Source organism: Rattus norvegicus, chromosome 9 (genome assembly GCF_036323735.1).
Source record: "Rattus norvegicus strain BN/NHsdMcwi chromosome 9, GRCr8, whole genome shotgun sequence".
Classification (NCBI taxonomy): domain Eukaryota; kingdom Metazoa; phylum Chordata; class Mammalia; order Rodentia; family Muridae; genus Rattus; species Rattus norvegicus.
In genome coordinates, this window is record NC_086027.1 from 96191618 (window position 1) to 96218314 (window position 26697).

The window sequence follows — 26697 nt, forward strand, 5'->3', positions numbered from 1 at the left end:
GGAGTTGGGAGACCAGTGGCTATAGGCACAACAACAGAAGATCCGAACTTCCAGTCTTAATCTTGAAGCACACTTGTGTAAGCAGCAATCGGCTGGCTGCCTTCTGTATTGTCAGCACACCTGAGAAAAGTCTTGCCTCGGTCTTTTTTTGGAATGTTCCCCACAATGAAATTTTCTCAGCTTAGGAAAATGTTGACTTGGATCCTCTGAATGTGGTCCCTCAGCCTTTGTGAGCTGCACTGACACGACACGGGTTTGTTAAAGACTCAAGTCTTTCATTCAGCAGTCGTCTACTAAAAACTTCTGTGGGCCTGGCTCAGTGTTAGGGATGTGGCCATCGACAAATGGAGGTAGCTTTAGCCAGGCAGAAGTTTGCTGACTATTGAAGAAAGAGAAGAATGAGGCACAAAGAGAATCAATAACAAGGGACCCAGTAGGGAAGCCCTGAGATGATGGCAAGTGCATCCCTGCTCCCTATTCCTGTACCACAAGGGGCACAGGTTCTAGTTCTCTCTCCCTCCCTCTCTCTCTCTCCATCTCTCTCTCTCCCACCCACCATCTACCCATCCATCCATCCATCTTTCCATCTATCCATCTGCGTCTACGTGTCTACTTCTGTCCCTGTCACTGTCTCTCATATGTGTGTGCGTGCATGCGTGTGTCTGTGTGTGTGTGCAAAGCATGAAAGGCAGTGTCACGTGTCTTCCTCCACTGCACTCCCTCTTACTTTCTTCAACCACTGTCTCTCACTGCAGCCGTAGCTTACCGACTCATCTAGACTGACTAACCACCGAGCACCAGGACTCTTTCTTTGTCCCCTCCCCAGCACTGGGATTGCAGCTACAGGCTGTGGTGCCTGGATGCTGCTTCCTGAGAGGCTTGGGTACCAGAGGCCTGGCTAGGGCTGGCGGTGAGAGATTGAAGACAGGACAGACACACATACAACAACGCTGGCATTATGTGAAGTTTTCTGCTTCTTAGCTGGCCCATGTGGATAATGGCTTTGCCAATTCATCATGGGCCAGTTGTTCTCAGAATCTATGTCAGGCCATGATCATGTCAAATACTCATTCACCAGGCACCACACTCACTCTGGGGGCCCACCTTCCCTATACATGAATTTTTCTTGCAGATGTTGGGGATCCAAACCCAGGTTCTGACTTTGCATGGATTGTTTATATAAATTGATAGATTGAGTTGAGTAAATTGTTATATGGCTATAATCATACATATATGTATTAAAACATTGAAATGACTGTTAGTTTCATCACCAACCTGGATAATCTACATTGGGTTGGCCTATGGCCCTGTCCTTAGCGGATTGTCTTGCTTGCTACAATCGATGTGGAGAAAACCCACCTGAGAGCAAGAAGCACTATTCCCTGCTTTGGGTCCCTGGACTACACAGAAGTAGAGAGAGCTAGCTAAGTACTAAGCTTTTGCACCGTTTTGCATCCATTTTTCTCTGTTCTTGCTTGAGGATCTTCTACCTGGCTGCCTCAGGTTCCTGCCATCTTACCTTCTCGATGTACTAGAACCTGGACTTGAAAGTGAAAATAAGCCTGTGTCCCCTAAGCTCCTGGTTACTAGAGTATCTTACCACAGCAGCAGGAATAAAACCAGGGCAATTCATAGGTTTGACTTTGCCATTTTTGTGTTCTAGATTCAGATTTTTCAAGTCTCAAATTGTTATATAAGGTCCTCTGTTATCTTGTAGATCCTCTTATTCACGGGCCCATGTATCAGAAAGATCTGGAAGGGTGAGTTCCTGAGAAGGGAAGTCCTGTACATGGCTGACCCTTCCAGATAGCTCCCAACTCATGGCATGAAAATGTCCCCTGTAAACTTTCAATCCTCCTTCCTACTCCAAATGCCAGCCGTCCTTCATCCACTTGGGGGAGGGGGGTATCTGCTCATTACCTACACAGGGTGGCTCCATCGCAGCATCTGTCCCTTCAGTCCACTGGAGTGTGCCCCAAGCCCAAGTTGTTCTTCAGAAATCCTTGGGTCAAAGATGACCTTTCCCTGTACAGGCAGGAGAAAAGTGATCCAAGACCCCCTGTCTGTATCACCTCCCTGGGCAGGGCTGGGTCTCCTGAGCAGCAGTTCTTAAGTATCAAACTTAGGAGTGACAGACGTGCTACGTTTCCTTTTCTGGTGCCCAGTACAGAAACACTTCTGAAACCTGCACACTCCTGTGTCTGTATTACATATGTACAGGCACACTCGTGCACGCGCGCACGCACACACACACACACACACACACACACACACACACACACACACACAGCAGTCTAAGAAACAGTAGAGTCAACTCTCAGGAGCAAAGCTTGCAAGGCACCCCTCTAGTGATGTTCTGACAGATCCTTGCCTTCCTCTCCTGCCCTCTTCCTGATTTCAACCTATGACCCTGTAGGCCTGCTGGAAGTTAAGAATAAGCCTTACCCCTTCCAGGACCCAGAGGAGCCTGATTATTTTCCTAGCAAGTCTGCTAGGTAGGGCTTAGGCCTCAGGCCTCAGTAAGAAGTGTGTCTCCCGGAAAGAATCCGAGGCTACAGTTCCTCTTGTGTTCCTCAGTCTATGCCAGCTGGCTTCAAGACTTTCTCTAGAGAGCTTTTGTGGAAGGAACCTTGCTCAGGTGCTCGCATGGAAAGAAGTGCAGTGAGCTTCCTTTGTGAGCCTCATTGCTGTAAGCCGGGAAGGCAGCTCCCCCTCTTGTCTCTTCTTATTCTGAGTAATAAACAAACAAACAAACAAACATAAAACAAACCCTATGATATCACAGAAGCCAGAGATCTCAAACCAGACCAATGCCTTATTGCAATGAACATTTGCGTTGAAGGTGAAGATGTTTTGGCAGAGAGACATACTGTAAGACACACTGTGACATACTGCGGCTTCCTTGACGAGATATTTCCTGTGCTTTCTGTTGTTTTTCTTGCTTGCTTGTGTGTTAAAGGCTAAGGACAGGTACGAGGGGATGGGAGTGGAACTGCGGAGCACAATATAAAACTCACAAAGAATCAAATAAAACATAAGGAAACACTCCTTACCCCCCCATGATGCCTCACCCCAGCTTGGGCTGAGTGGAGTCTTTGTCAGCCTTAAACAAAGAACTTTCATCTTGGCTGTGTTCCTGGGGCCAGGTTTGCCCTTGGGATGGCTCCTTCAATCCTGCTTTCCTGAGCCCCAGTCCACTAGGGTGCCAAGGTTAATGCAAGCGCTGGCATGCTGGTTCCAATGTGCGAATGTGGAATGTGAGAATGTGCGTGACAAGGTCTGGGTGAGCCAGTTCTTTGATGCAAAGAACACTCTCTCCCTCAGCTGCCTGATTTCCACATCCATCACTCCCCGGCCCGCCCTCAGCAGCTATTAACAAACAGAACAAATGTAACCCGCCCTCTTTGGTGGTGGTTAGGAAACCCGGAATTCAGATGGTGGCTGAGGGTGGCTGACTGAAAAACGGACTTCCAGATTTCTTACTCTTCCACAAGGGCCCTCATCACGTGCGCAGGTCTCTAACCTTACTCTCTGAAAGGCAAGTAAAAAAAATTATGTGTTGTGAGAGAGCAATACAGAATTTGAAAGATAGGGATCTTTGTCTCCCCATCCAGAGCTTCACAAATGTCTGTTGGTTTTATGAGGGCCGGGAGGGAAAACCTGTACTGGTTCCTTATTTGCAATGGGTGCTTTTACTTTTTTTTTTTTTTAAGCTTATGCTCAAGGGGGTGACTTTTGGAAAGTTTATAAGGATGAGAGCTGGAGCCAGCGTGAAAGTGCAGAGGGATTGGGTTGGGGAGCTGCCAGGCTGCTGGAGGTGTGGAGGATAGGTTGCTCGAGAGCACAGAGCACATCCATGCCCCTCCACCAGGCCCTTTGCATGTCCCCACTGATGTCTTGTTGCACCGTGGGTGTTCCGTGCTCTGACTGAGCAATTTAGTTCTCAGAGTGGTTCTAGCAGAGCCGCTGGAAAAGCTAAGAAAAGGAGCCTCTGGTCTGTAGCCAACTCTGTCAAGTGGCTGACCTGACTCACACATTGCCTGGTAACACAAGGGCCACGTGCATGGGAGGATGCAGAAGGAAGAAGTTGGTTTTTCCCTTACACATACATGTCAAAGAGTCAGTGGCCAGTTCCTCAAAAGGGAGCTGGCTCTGTGCTTGTCCTTCCTGGAGTGACCTTTTACTATTTGATGGAAAATGAAGCACAGGGATGAAAAGAGAGGCAGCCCCAAAGCTAGTTCAGTCACGCACAAACTGGTACTGGGAGCCTCCTGTATGCGGGACACTGATCTGGATGCTGCAGCCACCATAGAGAGGAGCCCTGGATACCATAGGGGAGGGACAATAGAACACTGGTTGGCCCCACGCTGCGCATGCTACTGGTAGTCGGGAGAGACACAATACAGGCACAGAAGGTGAGATAAAGATGACAAGGAATGGAAGAGCCCCAGAGTGGCAGGCTGGGCTGCTGGACCACATGCTCACCAAGAAAGGTGTCACAGATGGGACACTAGCAGAATCTCAAAGGAAGGGGGCAATCAGAGCTGACATCTTGTTCCTTATGCACATCTTCTAGGGGTTTAAGGGGTTCTACTGCTGTGAAGAGATACCATGACCACAGCAACTCTTAGAAAGGAAAACATGTACTTGGGGCTGGCTTACATTTGAGAGCTGTAGTCCATTATGGTCATGGCAGGAAACGGGCAGACATGGTTGCTGGAGAATAAGCCAGGAGTTCCACATCTGGCTTGGCAGGCAGCGGGGACAAGGAGAGACACTAGGCCTTGTCTGAAGCACCTGAAACCTCAAAGCCCACCAGTGATACATCTACTCCAAGGCCATATCTAGTCCAAGGCCATGCCTCCTAACTTCGTAAATAGTTCTACTTCCTATGAGCCCACAGGGGCCCATTTTCATTTAAACCACCAAAGGGAGGACTAGAAAGCTGCAGCCCTCTGGTCACATCAGCCCTGAGCTCTGCTGCTCCTGGACCATGCTTCTCACATGTGCTCCACGTTGTTCCCTCCCCAGAGCTCTGTCATTTCAGAGAGATAATGGCATGGATCAATAACCAAGGCTTGGGCCACAGGTGGGAAGGTTTATTCTCCCCCAGTATCAAACCAGAGGTTTCAAAATACATTCTAGGAGCCCTGTGGCTTTTTTGAGCCCATCTTAGGAGTCGACTGCACTTTTCTCATAGCAGTACCAAAATGGTCGTTTGCTTTTCCCAAGCGCATCTTCTTCCAAGGGTGCTGTGGAATTTTCTGGTAGCTTCAGGGAATGTGGCTTTGCAACAGAACAAACAATAAAACAAATTAGGGATTTCCAGCTGTTGCCTAGGAGGCCAGACAGTTAATGGGCTTGAGAAAACACCAAACAAAGCAACTCTTAGACAGTTTTCTATCCTCCCGACCTGACAGATGTTAAAAAAAAAATGGGTTTGGGGCTGGGGATTTAGCTCAGTGGTAGAGCACTTACCTAGGAAGCGCAAGGCCCTGGGTTCGGTCCCCAGCTCCGAAAAAAAGAACCAAAAAAAAAAAAAAAAAAATGGGTTTATTCTTCTTTGTGAAAGTTAAACAGGAAGTGTTTGCGTGTGTTTGGGTATGTCAACTTTGATTTTCAAAATAGCCCCTTGACTTCTGTAGTCCACAGGAACACTGTGAAGGTCTCTGAAGGCCTTCTGTGTCAGACCTAGGCTGTCTCCTAGTTAGCTCACTACACACTCACTCCACGTGAGGCGCTGCCAGATTCTAGAACTGCAAATAAAATCCACTTAAGTTATCTTTTAAGACTTTGTTTTGGGATTTGATTGATTTGAATCTTATGTGTGTGTGTATGGTTTAAATATGTGCATCCTGAACACGTCCACAGAGGTCAGAAGATGGCGGCAGAACCCCTGGAGCGTGGCTTACTGTTACTTGTTAGCTGCTGTGTGGGTGCTGGGAATTGAACTTTGGTCCTCTGGAGAAGTAGCCAGTGTTCTTAACTGCCAAGCCATACCTTCAGGCCCTCGTCTGGGTTTTTTTTTTTTTTTTTTTTTTTTTTTTTTTTTTTTTTTTTTTTCTTTTTTTCGGAGCTGGGGACCAAACCCAGGGCCTTGTGCTTGCTAGGCAAGCGCTCTACCACTGAGCTAAATTCCCAACCCTTTCCTCGTCTGGTTTTGTTGAGGCAAACACTCATGTACTCAGTTTGAGACTGTCCTCAAATTCACTCTGTAGCTAGGATGACCTTCAGCTTCTGATAATTCTGGCTCTACATCCCGGAGTGCAAAGATTACTGACTAAGCAAGTGTTCTACCAGCCAAACTTCATCCCTGGCCCCCCATTAAGTTTTTAAAACTAAACTCGTCATCGTTTTTAACCATTTGATGACTGTGAAGAAATTCTAAGACCAAGAGTTTGTGAACAGTTAAGCAGAGGTAGCTAATATTAGTTTCTTCCAAAGCTACAAGGGTTACAACTAATGTCCTTTGCTTAGACAGTAACCTCAGTTTCTCGCACATAGATGGCTGGCCATAACTGTATTCTGAGACTTGTACCATGTGTGGATATGGGTGGGGTTTAAGGCCTAACTTGTGTGTCCTAAGAAAGTACACTGAAGTCAATGCCTCGCACCTTTGAAAGTGACCTCGATCACACAGTCATTGCAGATGGACCTAGAAGATAAGATCTTTAGGATGAGTCCCGCCCTATAAGATTGGTATCCTTTTAAAGACAGAGCCACATAGGCCCAAAGACACATAGCAGAAGGTGACTCTGAGGAGGAGACGGCTCTGTGTTGCTTTGAACATCAAATATGTCCTCTGTTAAATTAGTGCTTTCCCCCCTTGCAGTGAACAAAGTTGGCAGGAAAGTGTCAGAGCACTGACTGAGGGTCATTTCTCCACTAACCTCTCAAGGCCCAGATCTGCTGGGACCCCGGAGCTCCCTCCAGATTGCCCTTAAACAGTAGCAAAGACCCACTGGAGGAATTGGCCCATTAGTGGAGAAAAAGAACCTAGAGTCTCCAAGGAAGATTAATAGGCTGCATAAGGTCAGCTTCGTGCTTAATGTGGTTAAATATTAATTTAGCTTCCTTCATATTACAGGGCATGATTTAGAGTCAGGGAGAGAGAGCTGGGGAGCACTGAAGTCACTGGGTGTGTGAGAGGGAGTAGCTCAGAGCCCTGCAGCTTCAGGAGTGCTCACTGTTGCCTTCCCTCCCCACTAGGATGGCTTGCCTTCTTCCTGCTGCTCGACTTCCTGCAGGCTTTCTCTTCTTAGTGCTCTGGGGCTCAGTTCTAGGTGACAAGCTGCTGGTGGTCCCCCAGGATGGCAGCCACTGGCTTAGCATGAAGGAGATAGTGGAGCACCTCAGTGAACGCGGACACGACATTGTGGTGCTAGTGCCAGAAGTCAATTTGCTTTTGGGAGAATCCAAATACTACAGGAGGAAAAGCTTCCCGGTCCCCTACAACCTAGAAGAGTTGCGGACCCGCTATCGCTCCTTTGGGAACAACCACTTTGCTGCCAGTTCCCCCCTGATGGCTCCTCTAAGAGAGTACAGGAACAACATGATTGTCATTGACATGTGCTTTTTCAGCTGCCAGAGCCTCCTGAAGGACTCGGCCACCCTCAGCTTCCTCAGGGAGAACCAGTTTGATGCTCTGTTCACAGACCCGGCCATGCCCTGTGGTGTGATCCTGGCTGAGTATCTCAAGCTGCCTTCCGTCTACCTCTTCAGAGGTTTCCCATGCTCTCTGGAGCACATGCTTGGTCAAAGCCCAAGCCCCGTATCCTATGTTCCCAGATTCTACACCAAATTCTCAGACCACATGACATTTCCCCAACGGCTGGCCAACTTCATTGCTAACATCTTGGAGAACTACCTTTATCATTGTCTGTACTCAAAGTATGAGATCCTTGCCTCAGACCTCCTCAAGAGAGATGTGTCCCTACCTGCCTTACACCAGAACTCTCTGTGGCTGTTACGGTATGATTTTGTGTTCGAATACCCCCGGCCAGTCATGCCCAACATGATCTTCATTGGAGGGACCAACTGCAAGAAGAAGGGGAACCTGTCTCAGGTGGGTGACTCATGGCTTCTGGCTGCATTCTCTCTTCACTGGCAGCTGTGGTTCTTGTGGGCTGCACTCCGTCCTGTATTTGGCATCAGCCGCCTCTCATTGGGAAGATGGTCACATGACCTATCGGTAGGCAAGAGGATGCCAGGCTCAGAGTAAGGAGCTGTGTGTCCTTGAAGCTGGATAAATAGAGTTCTTTGCTTGGCATCAGGAGAAAGTATGATTGGTTCGGTGACCTGGTGATAGTTGCAGAATCTTTGAATGAACCTTAGAAATAATTTGGTCTACAGAGGTGAAGGCTTGACTCAGGGGACAGGTCCAGATCAAAACCTTCTCAACCAGTGCTGTGGCATGTGTATTCCTTGGGTGCTAAGCCAGAGGTCAGCCAACAAAGGTCAGAGGTTCTAGCTTCCAGGGTCTTGCGTTTACATGGTCCACAGCTAAAACAGTTTCAAAGGGATGCTGAGAGCAGCTGTGGAAGAATGAGTGGCGAGATGTACGTGGCTTCAAACTCTCATCACTTGCCCTCTGACCTTTACCAGAGAGAAAGAAACAAGCATCACTTCATGATTTAGGATGTATGACTTATGATTTGGAAAATACTAATGTGAGTTTTGAATTCAAGACTGCTGAAGGGCTTCAGGTCATACCTGTCTTTCATTTCATCTGAGAGAAAGCTTTAAGGAGTCCCCAAGAGCCTGTCTGATTTTTCACATCTGCTGTGACAGGAATGCTTGGAGCCAGGTGGACTCCTGGTTCAACAGGGCTGTGAATATTCTGAATGGCTGATCAGGTCTTGGGGTCTAGCTAAATGGAGGTGCACTTGTGTTTGCCTAGCACATGTGAGGCTATGAGTTCAATTCTCATCATGGTAGGAAAAAAGAAGAAAAGGGGAGAAAGATGTAGGGAGAGAGATGGGAAGAAAGAAAGGAAGGAAGGAAGGAAGGAAGGAAGGAAGGAAGGAAGGAAGATTGGTTCTGTGAATTTGTTTAAAAGAAGATATAGGTCTTGTAGGGAGCACAAACTTATTACCTGAGCACTCAGGACACTGTGGAAAGCTGAGGAGTGGATGACGAATTCAAGGCTAGCCCGGGAGGGAGAGAACAGGGAAATGAGGGATGGGGGAGAGGGTGAGCAAAGGAGAGAGAGGATATATCTTCGCAAATAAGTAAGGCCCAGATTTGTGTTTAAGCACTCTCCCTCCCTATCCCCTCCTCACAAATGCTGATTCATTCTTAGCGTGCACTTTTGAAAGCCTGCTCTTTAATCCAGGGCACACACTACCTAATGTGTGGCTTCCCTTAGAATTTGCCTCCTTTTCTTGGAGATTAGGAAACATTTTGGCTGACACTTTCTGTTAATCAGTTATAAAGGCTGGAGTGAGTCCAGGCTCCCACAAGGTATCCCAGCGTGTAAATAGCTGGAGATCTAGCTAACAATTTAGGTAATACCAGGTCAGATGAGTGACTTTAAATGTCTCACACTGTTTTTGCGAATCTTTTCTTAAGTCTTTCTCTTATAAGTGAGATTTAAAAAAGAAAACTTCAGATGTAGTTTGCTTATGATATACTTACTCGTTTAAGGATTACAGTTTAGTGAATTGTTTTTGTCATTTTTCTAGTTTCCTCTCTGTCACTGTCACAAACTGACCAAAAGCAGTTTAGGGAAGCGGTTTCTTGGGCTTCCACTTGCAGGTAACAGTCCAGCCTTGAAGGAAGTCAGGGCAAGAACTGAAGCAGGAGGAGGCAGGCAGGCAGGCAGGAACCCTCTGATGAAGCTGCTTGAGACCTCGCCCAGGCTCGGGGTGAGGTGATTTCTCCCACAGCTGAGGCCTGCCTGCCTGCCCAGGGAAGAGTTCTGTCCTCAGTGGGCTCGGCACGCCCACAGCACAGAAGGCTCAAGGAAATCTCCTGTCGACAAGCCCATAGACCGGTCTGACCTGGGCAATCCTCCCTCAGTGGAGACTCCCTTCTCAGGTGAATTCAGGTTGTGTCACATTAGTAGTTAAGGAAAGCCAGGACAGTTTATGTCTAACTTTTTATGTTCAGATTGGTCAACAATCACAATTATTCCCAGTCATTCCCAAAGACATCCCTTAACCCTAACCCTGGACAACCTTTACCCCATCATCTTTATGAGTTGCCTATCCTGGAAATTTGAATTAGAATTTGCGATCTGTTGTGCTAACTTTCTTAGAATGTTTTAAAAGTTTGTCCATGTTGTTGCATGTACTTCACTTTTGTGGCTGTACAATTTTATGGGTATGAATATCTCACATTTTATCAGTTTAATGGCATTTGAGTTTACATAATACGAATAGTTGCCATTATTAAGAAAAGTACTGGGCTGGAGAGATGGCTCAGCTGTTAAGAGCACTGACCGCTCTTCCAGAGGTCCTGAGTTCAAATCCCATCAACCACATGGTGGCTCCCAACCATCTGGAATGGGATCCGACGCCCTCTTCTGGTGTGTCTGAAGACAGCTACCGTGTACTCATATAAATAAAAATTAATAAAAAAAATAAAAAGTACTGTTATGAACACTTTGGTACAAGTCTTTGCACACAATTTTGGTTCTTTTGCATATATGTTCTGTTAGCTCTTGCCCCACAGTTACCTGGCAATGGCCAGGTGTGCCTGACACTATAAAAGGGGCTGCTTGCCCCCTCCTCACTTTCTTGCTCTTGCTCTCTTGCTCTTATCCTCTTCCCCCTTTGTCCCTTCTCTCCCCATTCCCCTACCCCCTTCTCTCCACATGCTCATGGTCAACCTCTACTCTACTCCTCTCCTTCTCTACTCTTCTCTACTCTCTCTCTCTCTCTCTCTCTCTCTCTCTCTGCTCTACTGCCCTCTTAACTCCCCTCCCCATGCCCTGAATAAACTCTATTCTATACTATACCATCGTGTGGCTGGTCCCTCGGGGGAAGGGATGTCTCAGCATGGGCCCACTGAGGCACCCCCTTCCCCGAGATCCCTGTAGAACACCCCCCCTCTCTTTCAACAGTGGCATTGCTGGGCCATATAACACCTGTATGTTTAAATCGAAGAGGACAGTTATGTCACTGTTTTATATTCCCACTAAACATCAATGTTTAATGAACAAAGGGTTCTACTTGCTCAACCTCTTTGTCAACACTTGTTATTTTCCACTTAAAAATTGAAGCCGTCCTAGTGGGCATGAATGTTATCTCGTACCTTCTTTTTTCATTTCCGTAATGGCTTGATAGTCACCATCTCTCCAACTGCCTATTGGCTATTTATTTGCATGTCATTTTGGGGAGGGGGAACACGAAGGGCATTGCATGTCTCTAAGTTGTCTCTGTAGTTGTGGTTGAGTTCTAATGCATTTAGAATGTATGCATTCTAAATATAAACCCCTTACCAGGATCATTTCCTTTGTAGTTTCTTTGTAGGTGTGTGCGCACATGTGTATCCGTGTACGTGAGTGAAGGGACAGTGGAGCTTATGTGGCGGTCAGGGGACAACCTCTCTTCTTTATTTGAATCAGGGTCTACTGTTGTTCACTGATGTGGAGTGAGGCTAGATGGCCCAATAGCTGTGTGGATTCTGCTCTCTCTGCCTCCCATCTCTCTATAGGTATGCAGGAATCGCAGATGCATGCATCCACATCACTTCTAGAGATCCGAACTCCAGTTGTCAGGCCTGTTCCTGTAAGTGCACTCCCCAGGGAGCCATTCCCCCTAGTTTTCTTGTGATTCTTCCCAACACAGCTCTGCTCTGTCAATGTGGGATTCCTTCTGAGGGTTCAGGTCCTCTTTAATATACTTAGTATATTTCACTCTTGGCACCCCTCCTTTAAGGCTTATGCTTTAAACCTACCACCATGATATTTCATGAGTGTTTGGGCATGTGCTGGTGTGGAGGTATGTGCATGCATGTGTGGGCACCAGCAGAGGCCAGAAGAAGGCGTAGACTCCCTGGAGCTGAGGTAACTGGTAATTTTGAGCTATCTGCCATAGTTGCTGGGTCCCAAACCCTGGTCATCTGGAAGAGTGCTCTAAAGTGTTGTGCTATCTCTCTAGTCTACACATTTTAGTTTTTGATGTAATTTTAAATGGGATTATTTCAGTATAAAATAAGTTTGAATTTTATATTACCAGAAATATAGTTCACTCTCCATATACATCATGTGCCCTTTAAACTTGCCGTATTTATCTACGGTTGAAGTTTGTAGTGAACTTCTTAGGATTTTTCTAAATGGAAGATCATGTCAGCTACAAGAAGAGAGCTATATTTCTTTGCAGCCTGGGAAGTCTGCCTATCTATCTATCTATTTATCTATCTATCTATCTATCTATCTATCTATCACTTATTCTTTCCTTCATTCCTTTCTTTTATTCTTTCATTCTTATTCTTGCTGCTTAATTGCCCGGCTTCAGTGCTGGAGAAAGGAAGATGGCCTTCTTTTGCTCCTAATCTCAGAGGGAAGGCATTTAGCATTTAGCATTTTACCATTGCGTGTTAATAACTAGAGACATCTGGTTATATTCTCAGATTAAAACATTGAGACAATTTCTAACTGTCACTAGTTTGCTTTGTATTCTTACTATACAAGGACTGCTAGATCTTGTGAAATGAATTTCTTGTGTCTGTTAAGATCAACACATGGCTTCTTCTTTATTTTATTCTATTCTTTATTCTATAACTAAGCCAACTTTGTCTTCTGGGGACAATCCCACTTATCCCAAAAGGGAGCACATACTATGAGTATGCCTATGGACATCAGGGAACAACTTGAAGGAATTAATTCTCTCTGTCACCATGTGTGTTCTGGGATTAAACTCCAGCAGTCTGGCTTGATGGCAGGCACTTTCAGACTGGGTTTCATCTCAGTAAAACAATCTGATCGTCACAAGATGTCAGGATATTGCTGTCCTTGTAGGCTGAGCTCCGATGCTTTTTCCTCTCTCACTGCTGTGAAGGATTGGAGTCGACTATGTCAATACGTAGGATTTATGATTCCTAAATAAAGCCACTTGACTTCCTTTATGGTAAACTAAAACATTACTAATTTGGCCTTTGTGGGTTTTTTCCTGATACCCAGAGTGAGCGTCATTCCGCGTGTTCGTGGTACCAAATGGTGGTGTTGTATTTGACTGTGGCATACACATGTCCCTTGAACTTTGCTCAGACTTACTGTCATCCCTCAGTGTCCTGTGTTGTGGCAGCCTCCCTTCCACTACTGGTCCCCTTCCCAAGCAAGTTGTGGTTGCTTTGTCTTAACACCTCTGTTTGGTTTGCCACAGACTATCCATTTCCTATCTTCCTGGGTAAATGCTTATAACTGGGATTGCTGAATCCCAAGTTTCCATAATAAATTATCAAAGCAGTTGGACTATTTTATACCTCACAGTAGTTTATCTGAGTTGTGGTTACTCCATTTTTGCTAACATGTGTTTTTAGCAGTCTTTTCTGTATTAGCCATTTGAATTTTTGTGTTAAAGCTCATCTCAGTTACTTTTTGCCCCTCTTTCATGACTGATGATGCTGTGTGCTTTACTGAGCACATCTTCTGATAGGATAGGTTCCTTATCAATTCTTTTGTTCGTGTTTATTGTTTAACATAATTTTTAAATTGTGACGTTTCTTGGTATATTCTAAATATTATCTTTTGTTAGACACATGTTGCCATATTCTTAGGTTTTTTTTTTACTTTTAGAAATAATATTTTCCAAGAGAAAATGTTTCAGAGAGAGAGAGAGAAAGAGAGAGAGAAAGAGAGAGAGACACACACAGAGACAGAGACAGACAGAGACAGAGAGACAGAGAGAGACAGAGAAAAGAGAGACATATAGACCGAGGTGCAGTGCCCGCAGAAGCCATAGACACACCTGATGAGGGTACTGAGAACACAACTCAGTTTCTCTGCGTGAACAGCAAATGCCGAACCATCTTTTTACTCCAACTTAGCTAATTTTAACTTTAAGAAAAAAAAAGTTTGTGTCTTAGGAATATTAAAAGGAGTAAAGATTTGTTCCCGTTTTCTTTTACCTGGTTAATACATAACTAAAGCACCACTGAGGTAATTTAGTGGGGAAGCCCATGTACTGGAAATGGAACCCTCTTTCTGGCCTGTTCCCACCTCTCTCCGAGTCCAGCGGGAAGGTATTTACTGGACATAGATCAGGGGCAGGATGCTCACCCACAACAGAGACGTCTTCTAGAGCGCCACCCTGTGTTCAAGGCTCCCCTGGCAGCCTCCTCCCACCGCAGTTCTGGATGATCCCGTAGACTTGCCTTCTCTCTGCTATTCTTGCGCGCCGCCTGGTGGATGCCTTCGTTTCCTGCGTTCACATGGCTCCATTCCTGAGGATCAGGCAGCTTTTAAATTCATTCTTCCCTCTGCATAACCATGGGTTTAGGCTGACCACTCCAGCTGCTCCTTCACTCCTTTTAAGAACACAGCATGGCTGTGCCACCTGCACCTTCTGAGGAATAAGCATCAGCAGGTGGCACCTCGGGGCGGCGGCGGGGGATGGGGAGGTGGTGGTGTCACAATCCTCTTGCAGACCTTAGGGACTCAAGTTGCAGTTCTTGGCCCTGGTCTGAAAATGCTTTCTGGAATATGAAAATGCAGCCAGCGCCCTCACGTTCTTTTCTTTGGCTCTTCACAGCCTTTTACTCTTCTCCAGTCTAGAGATGCCTCATTTTCCTGTCCTCAATAGTTACCACCCCCTGCCCCCGCCCCCTGTGCTTTTTTCTTTCCTTTTCTTTGGACGCTCCCAAACTCTGTAGCTTCTTCATTTTTAGCTGTCTACAGGCTTACATGGCCCTTCTGTAACCTGGCCTGCCAGTGGCGCTCAGCTATTGTTACCTCTGTCGCTTCTTCCGCTTCTTCCGTGTACTCAGCCAGCCCACATTCCTGAGAGTAGGCCAGAAAAGGCCACACAAAGAAAAGATGTTCCAAAAAAAAAAAAAAAAAAAAAAAAAGAAAGAAAATTAAAAAAAAAAAGCAAAAAAAAAAAAGAAAAGATGTTCCCAGGAGGGCTTCCCTGGAACAGTTCCTGGAGTGACAACAGAGCAGCCCCTGGAGAGGTGTTTGAACCAATCCTAGCTTGCCCTGCCTCTTCAACTATTTGAACAGACCAATCCCAACCTTTCCTCCTTAGCACCAATCACAGCAGCTCCTCTGCCTGACCAAAGGAAGCGCTAGCTAGCCAGGTGGCTTGGGTTGAGCCATTGCTCAGTGATTTGGAGTTCACAAATGGTTCCAGAAGCAAATCCTCCAATCCAAACAACACTAAGTGGACCTGGTGGGCGTTTGTCCTAAGGATTCAAGACAATCAGCTACAGTCTTTGTATGTGGTTGACTCAAGCTAATCACGGAGTGTTGAGTCCGACTGGTGCTGGTTTAGGGGTAGCCTGTCAAGCCGTTTATACAACAGTCACTTTGCTTAAGGTAGGCAACTCAGCGTGGAGATTGCATCAGCTGCTACTGAGGGCATCAGTTCGCCCTATCCCCCAAGCACTTGCTTATTTTCGGGAAATTCTGTGTATCAGAGAGCGTTACCACATTAGTTTATTATTAAAAGCATAGTGATTTTTTTTAATGGTACCCCAGAGGTGTTTGCCCCTAATCTCTAAAACGAATAGCACAGTCTAAAGAGGCTCTTATTCTGTTACGCAGATATAGAATTCTGAAAATGTCCCTCAGTAGATTCATGTCAAGGGTTCTTGAGTTTGTGTTTTCTTCTAGCTAATCCCACCTGTAACAACAGCCAGCACCTGCCAATAGGGTTCCCAGTCAGTATGGGAAGAGAGACTGAAATCTTACTAAACAGGCATTTCAATGCTGTAACAAGTTTTTAAGAGAAATAGGCTAAAGCAGGAAAGGTTGGGGTTGACTCGTGGTTTCACAAGCACCACCAGCTCATTGTAGGCTGATTCCAAGTTCTCTAGACCTTTGGCGACGCAGAAACATCATGCAGACAGGCTCTCAGGGAGTGGGTATTCCTTAAAAGGCAGGCAAGTATAAATGTACCTGTGGAGTGTCCGCCCCTTCACCAGCCACTGACTCAAGAGTGCCACCAGGTGGAGCCAGAGCTTCCAGCAATGCGCCATTTCATGACACTTCAAAACTCCGGGATCACACCCAGCCACTGCCCGGGGGGAGCAAGGCATCGGACGCTGTTCAGAACTCAAGTGCAGCCTGCTAGATATGCAGGATCGGGGTGGAAGCCATGAAATGAAAGGAGTCCCAGTCTCGGGGATTGGAAGAGAAGATGAGAAGTGCGCCCTTAGTGGGAGCAGTGGATCATGGGAGTTGTTCTAGGAAGGAAGGGAGGGAGAAGGTAAGGGTCTTTGAAGATGAGGATGTAAAACAGGGCAGTGGTGAAAGACTGGGGTGGATTTGTTCTGTATCGATTAACTTCAGGACAATTACATGCTGTCCAGTGTCAATCCACTTTGTCAGGTGGCCTGGGTAAGGCGAGATGAAGAAAGTAATGTGTAGTGACAATTTTGGAATCTTGACCTCTTTAAAAACAGAAATATAAGAATATGTTTTTGTTTTAATCCCAGGTATAGAGAGATATGGAGCTGCTCCAGACTGTCCACCATAGCAAATGACTGATTTTCCTCATGCATGGTTTTGCCAGCTGCAGATAGTTTCCGTGATTGTGTGACATTTGGGGTTCTGGGAACTTCTCAGAGGATATATAAATAGTAGGATCCCAGTAGGTGGGGGTGTTGGTGGTTGGTGGTTGTTCAGAGGGGTTGGTTGTGGTTTGTTGGTAGGTGGTGCTCAAAGAAGAAACAAGAAGAAAGAAGTTAGATTCGAGGATTTGAGGATCTCTCTTTCTTTCTCTCCCATCTTGTGTCAGGGAGTGAAACTTAGGGGGATAACAGGTGAGAAAAAGAAGATCCCACAAAGTAGCAAGGGCCAGCCACTCTAATGTTGGAAGCACACAACCTGGTGAGGAAAGTTAACTGCTCAGGGCTTCCGGGAAGTTGGCCGCAGGATTCCTGGTCCACATGTGAGGGCGCACAAAATGTCTGTTCTTGCAGGATGCCCTGCCCTGGACTGATCTTCCGCATGGAAAGCAGCCACTGGCTGAACTTGGGGGGTGTGAGGGAGCCAGCCAGTCCTGGCTTCAGAGGTCAATTCACGTCCCAGAGGATTGGGGTTCTTTTCTTCCCTGAAAGCCTAGACCATTCCTTACACCAAGGTAGAATACAAGTAGAGTTGCTTGGTGGCTTTCAAAAATCCTTTTGCCTAAACACCTGAAGACACTTTTTAAAGAGTTATCTGCTTCCATGTGAGGTCTGCTGCACATACTTCTGATTGGACAGTGAGCCCTAGTGCTTTCTACGTGGCTTTAACAGGTCCTATTTATCCCTGTGACATGATGTGCATATCCCAGCAAGAAGTTACTATGTCAGATCTCTGTTGGTGTATTTATCCAGCTATGGTTCAGGCACTATTCATTGTTTAACAACTTTCTTTTCATTTCTTACTTATCTAAAATATCACCCTCTTTCTTCTAATAGTCCTTGGTATTGAGGTATAGCTGCATGCTTCAAGTTTGCAATGTTCACCAGGAACAGTCAGAGTGCAGGGGGAATACAGAAGCCTGCTAGCCCAGCATTCAGGAGAATAGAGATTTAGGCTGAGTCATATTCCAGGCCAGTCCAAGGCATGGAGCTTATGGGATGGAAGCCTACTTCACACCATTGCTTAGCCTGCTCTGGTCTGAGAGTGCTTTGGTAACTCTCATCCATGACTGTAACTCTTAGTAGACCTTGCTTTACAATCAAGTTGTCTCATTTTGAGTGTGAAATATCTCACTCTATTCCCACACTGAGCAACAACCAACAGCTTCCAAAACCGTTCCCTGATCATTACAGAGAAACCCAGGCAAATGAACCCCAGCAGAGCTGCCACAATTCCTCTTTGTCTGGGGCAAGCTGACCCAGCAATGTTTCCTATCTTATAGTATAGTGAGTGCCCCTTGCGGATAGGGAGGGAGACTTTAGAGAGTTTCCCAGTAGGGTTACAGTTAGAACCGTTACCTTGTAAATCCAAACACAAGGCAGTGCTCAGAGCTCAGTCCAGCCTGTTTGAATGTGGCCAGCAGAGAATGAGGTGACAGGATGAAATGGGTGTACACAGCCTTGTTTTTGAAGATGGAAGAAAACCAGATATGAACTATGATGTCTTCTAAAGAGAGAGTTCTGTTAGCCTATCAAACAAGATCAGCAATGTGTTGGCTAGAAGCAGGATTGAGCAGGCACCAAGCATAGATTTATCCTTTAATGATTAACGTCTGGGAGCCGGTGCCATCCAATGGCACGGCAAGGTTGGCAGGAGATAAGAGGAGGAAGAAACAAACGCAAGGGTCATAGCCTGGTGAGGAAACCTGTTCTCGTGGGTGTCCACTGAAGTGACTATGGGACTCCATGTGACCCTGCAAGGATTAGCTGGGCTGCTGCTGCTGCTGTATGCCCTGCCCTGGGCTGAAGGTGGAAAGGTGCTGGTGTTTCCCATGGAGGGCAGCCACTGGCTGAGCATGAGGGATGTCGTGAGGGAGCTCCACGCCCGAGGTCACCAGGCTGTGGTCCTGGCTCCAGAGGTGACTGTGCACATCAAAGAAGAGGACTTCTTCACCCTCCAAACCTACCCTGTTCCATACACAAGACAAGGATTTAGACAACAAATGATGCGAAACATTAAAGTGGTCTTTGAAACAGGCAACTATGTGAAGACATTCCTTGAAACATCCGAGATTTTGAAAAACATATCGACAGTTCTCTTAAGGTCTTGTATGAATCTATTGCACAATGGGTCCCTGCTCCAGCATCTGAATTCCAGCTCCTTTGACATGGTCTTAACAGATCCTGTGATTCCGTGTGGGGCAGTGCTGGCCAAGTACTTGGGTATCCCCACTGTGTTCTTTCTACGATACATTCCCTGTGGCATAGACTCTGAGGCCACACAATGTCCGAAACCTTCCTCTTATATTCCGAACCTACTCACAATGCTTTCTGACCACATGACTTTCCTGCAAAGGGTCAAGAACATGCTGTACCCTCTGGCCTTGAAGTACATTTGCCATTTCTCATTCACTCGCTATGAAAGCCTGGCCTCTGAGCTTTTGCAGAGAGAAGTGTCTTTAGTGGAGGTTCTCAGCCATGCATCTGTGTGGCTGTTCCGAGGGGACTTTGTGTTCGACTACCCGAGGCCTGTCATGCCTAACATGGTCTTCATTGGAGGCATAAACTGTGTCATCAAGAAGCCTCTTTCTCAGGTCTGTATTTTTAAGCTATCAGTATTCTATGCAGAATATATTTTCTAATGCTGACTTTCCTCCTGGTCTTTCAAAGGACTCTTCCCCTTTTATCATATCCTTTCATAACATAAACTACTAGATTTGGGTCCTTCTGTCTTTATTTTATCTGTAAGTCTTTTCGCCCACATGCGTACAGTGATGTAGAGGCCAGAAGAGAACACCAAATCCCCTAGAACTAGAATTACAGACGGTTGTGAGCCATCCTGGGGTTGCTGGAAATCGAACTCAGTTCCTCTGGAAGAGCAGCTGTCTCTCCAGCCTCAGACCCTTCCATTTTCAATTGGCTACTAGTAGGACTGGTGGCTGAGGTGAGGTGAAGGGTGGTGGTGGGGCCCTACTGAGACTATCCATGTGGCAATATATTGTTTTCCTGAGAGTAAGATTTCCAAACTGGGGCAAGAACAGAGACACCGAGCTGTTGACCTATTACGGAAGAGTTCAAGGTAAATATTTCTAGGTGAGGCCAAAGGAATTTCAAATTGCAGTTGTTGGTCCTCTGGGCTTTCCTATCACTCCCTAGCATCGCCTTCAATGTCTTTCTTCAGTGTTAGGAAAACAAAACAACCCCACTGTACAGTTCTTTTCCAGCCACGATGAGCTTTAATCTAAAGTATTTCTTTTTTGAGGCAATCGTTACTGGGGTTGCATTCTCGATCACTTTCACAATGTGTTGGTCATTGGTGATTAGGAAGACAACTGTTAATTTCATATTCTACCACTTCGAAGAAGGTGTTTCACACCTCGAAGATTTTTCCGGTGGAGCCTTTAAGGCCACTTCTTCGTGCAGCATTGTCATATGCAAATATGCAAATGAGGATACTTGGATGTCTTCTTTTTTCCTTTTTGTTTCCTGCTATTTCTCTCCTTTTGTTTTGTTCTAATAAGAATCCTGGTACTAGAGTGGATGAGTGGACAGGACAGACTCCTTGTTTAGTTACTGATTTTAGTGGAGGTGCTTTGAGTTTCTCCCCGTTTCCTAAATGTTGGCTACCGTTCTGAGGTACAGACTTTATTATGTTAAGATATGTCCTTTCAATTCGTTGCATCTGCAGGGCTTCTTGCATTAGTGGATCCTAGGTTTTTGCTGAAAGCCTTTTCTGTATCTATTGGTGTCATGATTTGTATATGCTCAGCCCAGGGTGTGGCACTATTAGAATGTGTGGCCCTGTTGGAGTAGTTGTGTCACTGTGCCTGCCTGGAAATCAGTCTTCTACTAACAGCCATCCTGTAGATGTAGAACTCTCAGCTCCACCTGTGCCCTGCCTGCCTGGATGCTTCCATGTTCCTCCCTTGATGATGATGGACTGCACCCCTGAACCTGTAAGCCAGCCCCAATTAAATGTTGTCCTTATAAGACTTGCCTTGGTCATGGTGTCTGTTCACAGAAGTAAAACCCTAAGACAGAAGTTGGTACAGGTATTACTGTGATAGGCCTGACTGTGCTTTTGTTTGGAAGAATATGGATTCTGGGACTTTGGATTTGGAAAGAGGTGGAATGCTTTAAATGGGGCTTAATGGGCCATCCTAGTAGGAATATGGAAGATTTTGTTACTGAGAATGATTTGAATTGTATGGACCTGACCCCAGAGGTTTCAATGGAGAATTTCAGTATGTGCCCTAGAGACTGTTTTGTGGTGTTTTGGTGAAGAATGTGGCTGCTTTTGCCCTTGTCTGAAGAGTCTACCTGAGGCTAAGGCAGAGACTCAGATTAATTGCATTGACATGGGAAGTCTCAGAAACGCCCATCATAGACTTTGTTCTCTAAGTCTCATAAAGATCATTTTGAACAAGCATAGCAAGCTGAGAAAGGGAAAATATAAGATATATGGTTTGAGTATTAAAGGAGCACCAGGAAATAAAATGGAGCCCAATCCTGTGTTCTAGAAGATAGCAGATTAAGGGAGTGGGACTTTGGGGCAAGTTTGTACCCTGCTAAATTTAGATGTAGGCATGATGGTACACACCTTTAGCCCCAGGAGATAAAGCCAAGCAGATCTCTGAGTTCAAGGCCAGCCTAGGACTGAACAAGTTCTAGGGGAAAAAAAATTTAAATCCAGGCATTTACACACCTTTAACCCCATGAGATAGGCATGCAGATCTCTGAGTTCAAAGTCAGTCTACAGCAAGTTCCAGGACAGCTAAGCTTAGGCGGTGAAGGAGTTGGAAAGCAGAAAGCCAGTGATAATGTAAGAGAACAAGCGGGCCAAGTTCCAGCCCCAGGAAGCAGCAGAACTCAGCAGCTTTGGCCATTTGGCTCTGGTTTTAGAGTCAAGAGGAGAAGGAGACTCCTGGGACAACTGATGATGGTCAGCTGCAGCTGAGAAATTAGTGGCGATTAAGAAGAGACCAGAATCATTGAGGTGAAATCTTCAGGAAAGTGTTTTCTGAGAGCACAAAGAAGCTGTGTTCCAGAGATAGCCAAGGCTGTACCTCATGCTGCAGCTGTACTTGATAATGTGTAAGAGTCACTCAGGTGGTACTGGTTTGGAAGGCATGAAGGGATCATGAAGAGCAGCTGAGGCTTGGCACTGGGAGAGGCCATGGGAGGCCATTGGTGAAGGTGCAGGCTTAGTTGCAGTTGACAGCCAAGGACTGAAGGGGTCATGCAAAGAATTTGAGGCTTGGCACCATGAAGAGAGCCCATGTGAAGCTATTGGTGAAGCCTGGTTGCAACAGAAGACCCCAGTTACTGAAGATGCCAGAACCATGGGATGGTCACCAAGTACAGCAGCAGCAGTGGAGTGGATCAACCTGAGTTTAGGGTGCAATATTAACAGCTTTAGTGTTTTTTCTTGTTCAGGTCATGGTTAGGAAGCTACATTGTTGAGGTATCATAAGTGAAGCTTTCCTGTCATTTCTAGGAGACACAATTTTTTTTTCTTTTTCTTTTTCTTTTTTTTGGAGCTGGGGACCGAACCCAGGGTCTTGCGCTTCCTAGGCAAGCGCTCTACCACTGAGCTAAATCCCCAACCCCATAGGAGACACAATTTTACAACAGATTTTTCTGTGGGGTCCTCTGGATCTTAAGTCTGTCTGTCTGTCTGTCTGTCTGTCTGTCTGTCTGTCTATCTATCTATCTATCTATCTATCTATCTATCCATCCATCCATCCATCCATCCATCCCTTCTGGTGTGTTCCCTGCGCCTTATGTGCAGTCATTGTACTGTAGATCTATGGATCCATGAAAGCTGTGCACTCCCTGATCAGTTGTTGTGATCTGCATTTTGACCCCTTGTGGCTCTCTATAATGGTCTCCATCTGTTGCAAAGAGAAGCTTCCTTCATGAGATTTAGGTGCTACACGTACCTGCTTGTCTTAGAATGTTAGAATTCAGTTAGGAAACATTCTAGTTTGGTGCTAGTTAGGTACTCCTCTAAGCTCTAAGACCTCACTAACCTCATGTTGTTGAATAGGTTTCTAGTACTGGGTATGATTTCCCTCCTGTCAAGTGCATCATTAATCCAATTAGAGAGCTGTTGTTGTCACCAGGTACAAGTACCACTATTGCACCTGTCGGGAAATCCTGTCATGTTGGTCACTGTGATTTGTAGGCTGCACAGCTGGATATGACTTTTGTTCCACAGCACCCCCACCCACCCCCACCCCTTGGCAGCTTGCTTAGCACCTTCCAGAACTATTAAAGTTAGTCCTTAGGGAGGATCTTTCCGTTTTGAGCCTCCAAGTCCTGTGTCCAAACAACATGCTATCTTCAGCAATAGGGACCAACTCCTAGGTCCCTAGTGAGGCAACTAATGGCTGTAGCAATGGCCCATGGTATTTGGGAGTCTATTCTGACCAATGACTCAAAAGGTAGGTGCTGGGTTTTCCTAAGACATAGTCTGTGGCTCTTGGAAGCATTTTTAGCCCATGACTGAACTTTAAACTATATGTGTATAGGTATAGACACTTACCTGTATTGCATGTAACTTTGGGTAAGTAAAGTTACTCTTACTGATTCCTTATCTTGGTGCTATCTTTCCCTCCTCCTCCCCTCTCCTGCATTAGCCTTCTTCATCCTCCCTAACTAAGGCCCCTCCAACATTCCCCAATTTTCTTTTCATATAACTTGTTCTCTGCTACTGTTCCCCACTCCCCGCCCACAGGAGGCCTTCCATTTTCCTGGCTTCAGTGGTTATTCCAAGTTATATACTCCTGACATCTGAAGATGTGGAGCTAGGAACTACATATGGGAGAGAACATGTGACTTTTGTCTTTGTACCCTGGGGTGCCTCAGTATATTTTCTAGTTCTATTCTTTTACCTGCAAATTCCATTTGTCTTTATGGCTTTTTGTAGTGTTCGTGTACCACACATTTCCATCGTACATTTGCCTGCTGTCTCCATTGATGGGCAAATGACTCTTCAATATTTATGTGCATTTGAAAATCATATTTTATTTCATTTAAGGCAGAGCTGGAACTCACTACGTACGTAGCCCAGAGTGGCAAAGATCAGCCTGCTTCTGCCTCCATAGTGCTAAAATTAAGGGCGTGCCCATTCATGCCCAGCTTTTTATTTAAACTCAAAACGTCAGTAATGTTCTTAACATTCTTCACTATGGAGTTGTAAAAAAATAAAACTGGTTCAGAGCAGCTAAATACCTTATGCAACATTTCCAGCAAAATGTAAAGTGGAAGATTGGCAGCTGTGTGACCAACACTTTTCCTCCTGTCAAGAACAAACGAGCAGGGGCTGGGGATTTAGCTCAGTGGTAGAGCGCTTACCTAGGAAGCGCAAGGCCCTGGGTTCGGTCCCCAGCTCCGAAAAAAAGAACCAAAAAAAAAAAAAAAAAAAAAAAAGAACAAACGAGCAACCACGATTTCTCAACATCTTTAAAGACATAAAATTAAGACAGCTATAATTAATATCTGTTGTGTGCCTCTTCACGATTCTGGTCTAGATTTATGTCTCTGACTCAGCTGAGCCACATTGCATGCACGGCCTAGTTTATAGTTAAAATATTTCTTCTCACGCGGCATTTGAATGGGCCTTGTGTGCTTTTGAGAGCAAACAAACACTTGAACTTCACGGTGAGGAGAAGTACCAACATTGTTCTAAAATGACCTCCCTCAGCTGTCTACTGTAGTCATAGATAGTCCAGCAGTGTACTTTGGACCTGGGCCTGACAGACTATCTTGTCAGACAGTCTGTGGAGAGTGTCTTTTCTATACTGACAGCAGCAGTGGCAAGAACAAACTTCAAGCTCCCCCTAATTCTCTTGGTTTTATAGCCTGGGGTGGCGGGAGGACACACTGGCGATTTCCCATAGAAAGCAGCCACTGGCTGAACATGGAGACCATTTAGAGGCAGTTCTGTGCCCTTAGGCCAGGAGACTGTGGTCCTGGCTCCAGAGGTTTAATCTGTACACTCCTCTATGCCTCCTGGTTACCCATTCCCAGGCTTTTGTGTTGTTGGCACAGACTGTTGGTCGGTTGTTTCTGTTGCTATGCAGAAACAAGCCTCCCACTTGTCAGTTCCTGGGATTATTGGAGGGAGCCTTGGAATGTAGTTCTGAAAACCATTGCCTAGACCCAATTTTAGGTCTTGAATGGTGGAGGTAGTTCAAGAGGATTCTGGGCTTGACCACAGGGGGTTAAGGAATTTATTTGAAGAGTTATCAGTATCATGTACAGTCAGACACAGGGACATCAGCATGTCAGGGCCTCTAAGGAGAGTTCAGGCCCCAGTACCAGTGACATGGGTACAGAGACCCATGGCAGGAACTCTGAAGAGAATCAGAGAGCACATGGCAAGGGTAAGGGTGAGGAGTATGGTTTTTATATACCTTTGTGAGGATGGAGAGGTTGGTCCTCTTTGTATAAACTAACTTCCCGGGCTAGCCACTGTGGGTCTAGTGAGTGTCTAGAGTCAGAGACAGAGTCCCAGGGAACACTGGTCAGTATCTGTGATAGGAGGCCTGACCAGAGAGTGAATTCTAATATTACGCTCTTAAACCTATATCTAAAGGGTAGGCCTACTACAAAAATACAGTAGCAACTGATCCAAAAGCAATCAATCCTTCAACTCCAATAACTGAAGTAACTGAACAGAAGTAATGGTACTCTATACCCTATGGCATTAGATACTTAATGTATAAATGGAAAATTTTAAAGTCCAACGAGGCTAGTGATTGGTATTGGGATGCTAGAGAAGAAACACGGAGGGAAAACAAGTAGAAGAGGTGAACAAAGGGGATGGATATGAGAGAGAGGCAGCTCCAGCTAAGTGTAGACTGAGGAGAGAGAGAGAGAAACACAACCCAACACCCTAACACGGTGCCAGCTCAGGAGAGACCGAAAACCAAGGCAGCCTTTGCTCTTTGGAGAACCTTTCAAAGGGGAACTTAAAAAGACTAGAACAGGAGAAAGGAGGAAATGAAAAACAAAGAAGACAAACAGAATTAGACAATAGGATGCTTAAGACACCATTGGGTACCAAGGAAGGGAGGAATGAATGTTCAGGGAAGGAGGGAGTGGGTATTGAGCCTGTATTTGGTCTCTCCCTTGGGTTCTGCTGAATCTGGTCCGCACTGGACATCCCTGTCTAAGCTCACAGACTGAGGTCACGCCCCAGGGCAGGCTTTCACAGGTCAAGGGCAGATGTAGTTGGTGTTCCCTAGGTGGTCTTTCACTGTGTCCATTTAAGGCTCTTGGTCGCACCTCTAGGCAGGTCGTTGTAAGGTTGGGTCACAGATGCTATCAGTGAGAGGTCACTCTCAAGTCTGATTGTCATTGCTAGTCATGCCCTGGATTTATTACCCAACATTCATTTATAATCTGTGTCCAAGGTCTACTGAAGATTTTGGCTCTGATCAGTTTTCAACCTTGCTGAAGACTGCATGGTACTGATTCAAAGTTTAGTTCCTGATATCTAGAGGTATTCTGTGGGCTAAGTTTCAGTGTATAGTCCTGTGAGACTGTTGGTGAAAGAAACAGTTCTCAAATCCATGGAATAAAAGATGTGGCTTATTCTGGAGTCAAGTATGAGTGGTTACGGCTCGAGAATATAGATTGAAGTCTCCTCAAATACCATGTTTCAATGAGTTTCATGAAATTCTTTTTACAGAAACAAAACATAACAAAAAATCCACAAGTCAAGACACTTTTCAAACATATTGGTGGGCACACAATAGGTAGGCAGGTTACAGCCAGATTGGGAGAACTCTGCTACAGGCCTTAGATGCTTTCAGACAACACTCTAAGTCTTTTGATTGATATGATACTAAGGTTTTATTAAAATATTACAAAAGATACTTTATGTTTTTGTTAGGATGTAAGGTCCAATAGGTTCTATGCTATGGTCTGACACAGAATAAGGCAGAGGATGAC

At 45.6% G+C, this 26697-nt stretch overlaps 5 protein-coding genes and 1 long non-coding RNA gene across 7 annotated transcripts in view; 5 read left to right on the forward strand and 1 right to left on the reverse strand.

The window, feature by feature from the left end:
- Ugt1a9 (UDP glucuronosyltransferase family 1 member A9) overlaps positions 1–26697 on the forward strand; it is a 111479-nt gene that overhangs the window by 46832 nt on the left and 37950 nt on the right. The window lies entirely within an intron of this gene.
- Ugt1a8 (UDP glucuronosyltransferase family 1 member A8) overlaps positions 1–26697 on the forward strand; it is an 81366-nt gene that overhangs the window by 16719 nt on the left and 37950 nt on the right. The window lies entirely within an intron of this gene.
- The window catches only part of Ugt1a7c (UDP glucuronosyltransferase 1 family, polypeptide A7C), a 68883-nt gene that overhangs the window by 4236 nt on the left and 37950 nt on the right, over positions 1–26697 (forward strand). The window lies entirely within an intron of this gene.
- The window catches only part of Ugt1a6 (UDP glucuronosyltransferase family 1 member A6), a 61247-nt gene continuing 37950 nt past the window's right edge, over positions 3401–26697 (forward strand). The window contains exons 1-2 of one of the 2 annotated variants that reach the window (NM_001039691.3): positions 3401–3538; positions 7210–8065. In NM_001039691.3, coding sequence (NP_001034780.1) covers positions 7211–8065 — 855 coding nt within the window. In that variant the 5' untranslated portion in view covers positions 3401–3538; position 7210. Of the gene's footprint in view, positions 3539–7125; positions 8066–26697 lie in introns of those variants that run through there. The other variant, NM_057105.3, reaches the window with a different exon arrangement.
- On the reverse strand, positions 5085–14360 carry LOC108351970 (uncharacterized). The gene is made up of 2 exons (XR_005489300.2): positions 14225–14360; positions 5085–8595 (listed from the first exon to the last, which is right to left on the reverse strand). It is a non-coding gene; the product is annotated as an uncharacterized LOC108351970 (long non-coding RNA).
- The window catches only part of Ugt1a5 (UDP glucuronosyltransferase family 1 member A5), a 46212-nt gene continuing 37950 nt past the window's right edge, over positions 18436–26697 (forward strand). The window contains exon 1 of the mRNA NM_001039549.1: positions 18436–19328. Within this exon, the coding sequence (NP_001034638.1) occupies positions 18471–19328 (858 nt within the window). The 5' untranslated portion in view covers positions 18436–18470. The remainder of the gene's footprint in view (positions 19329–26697) is intronic.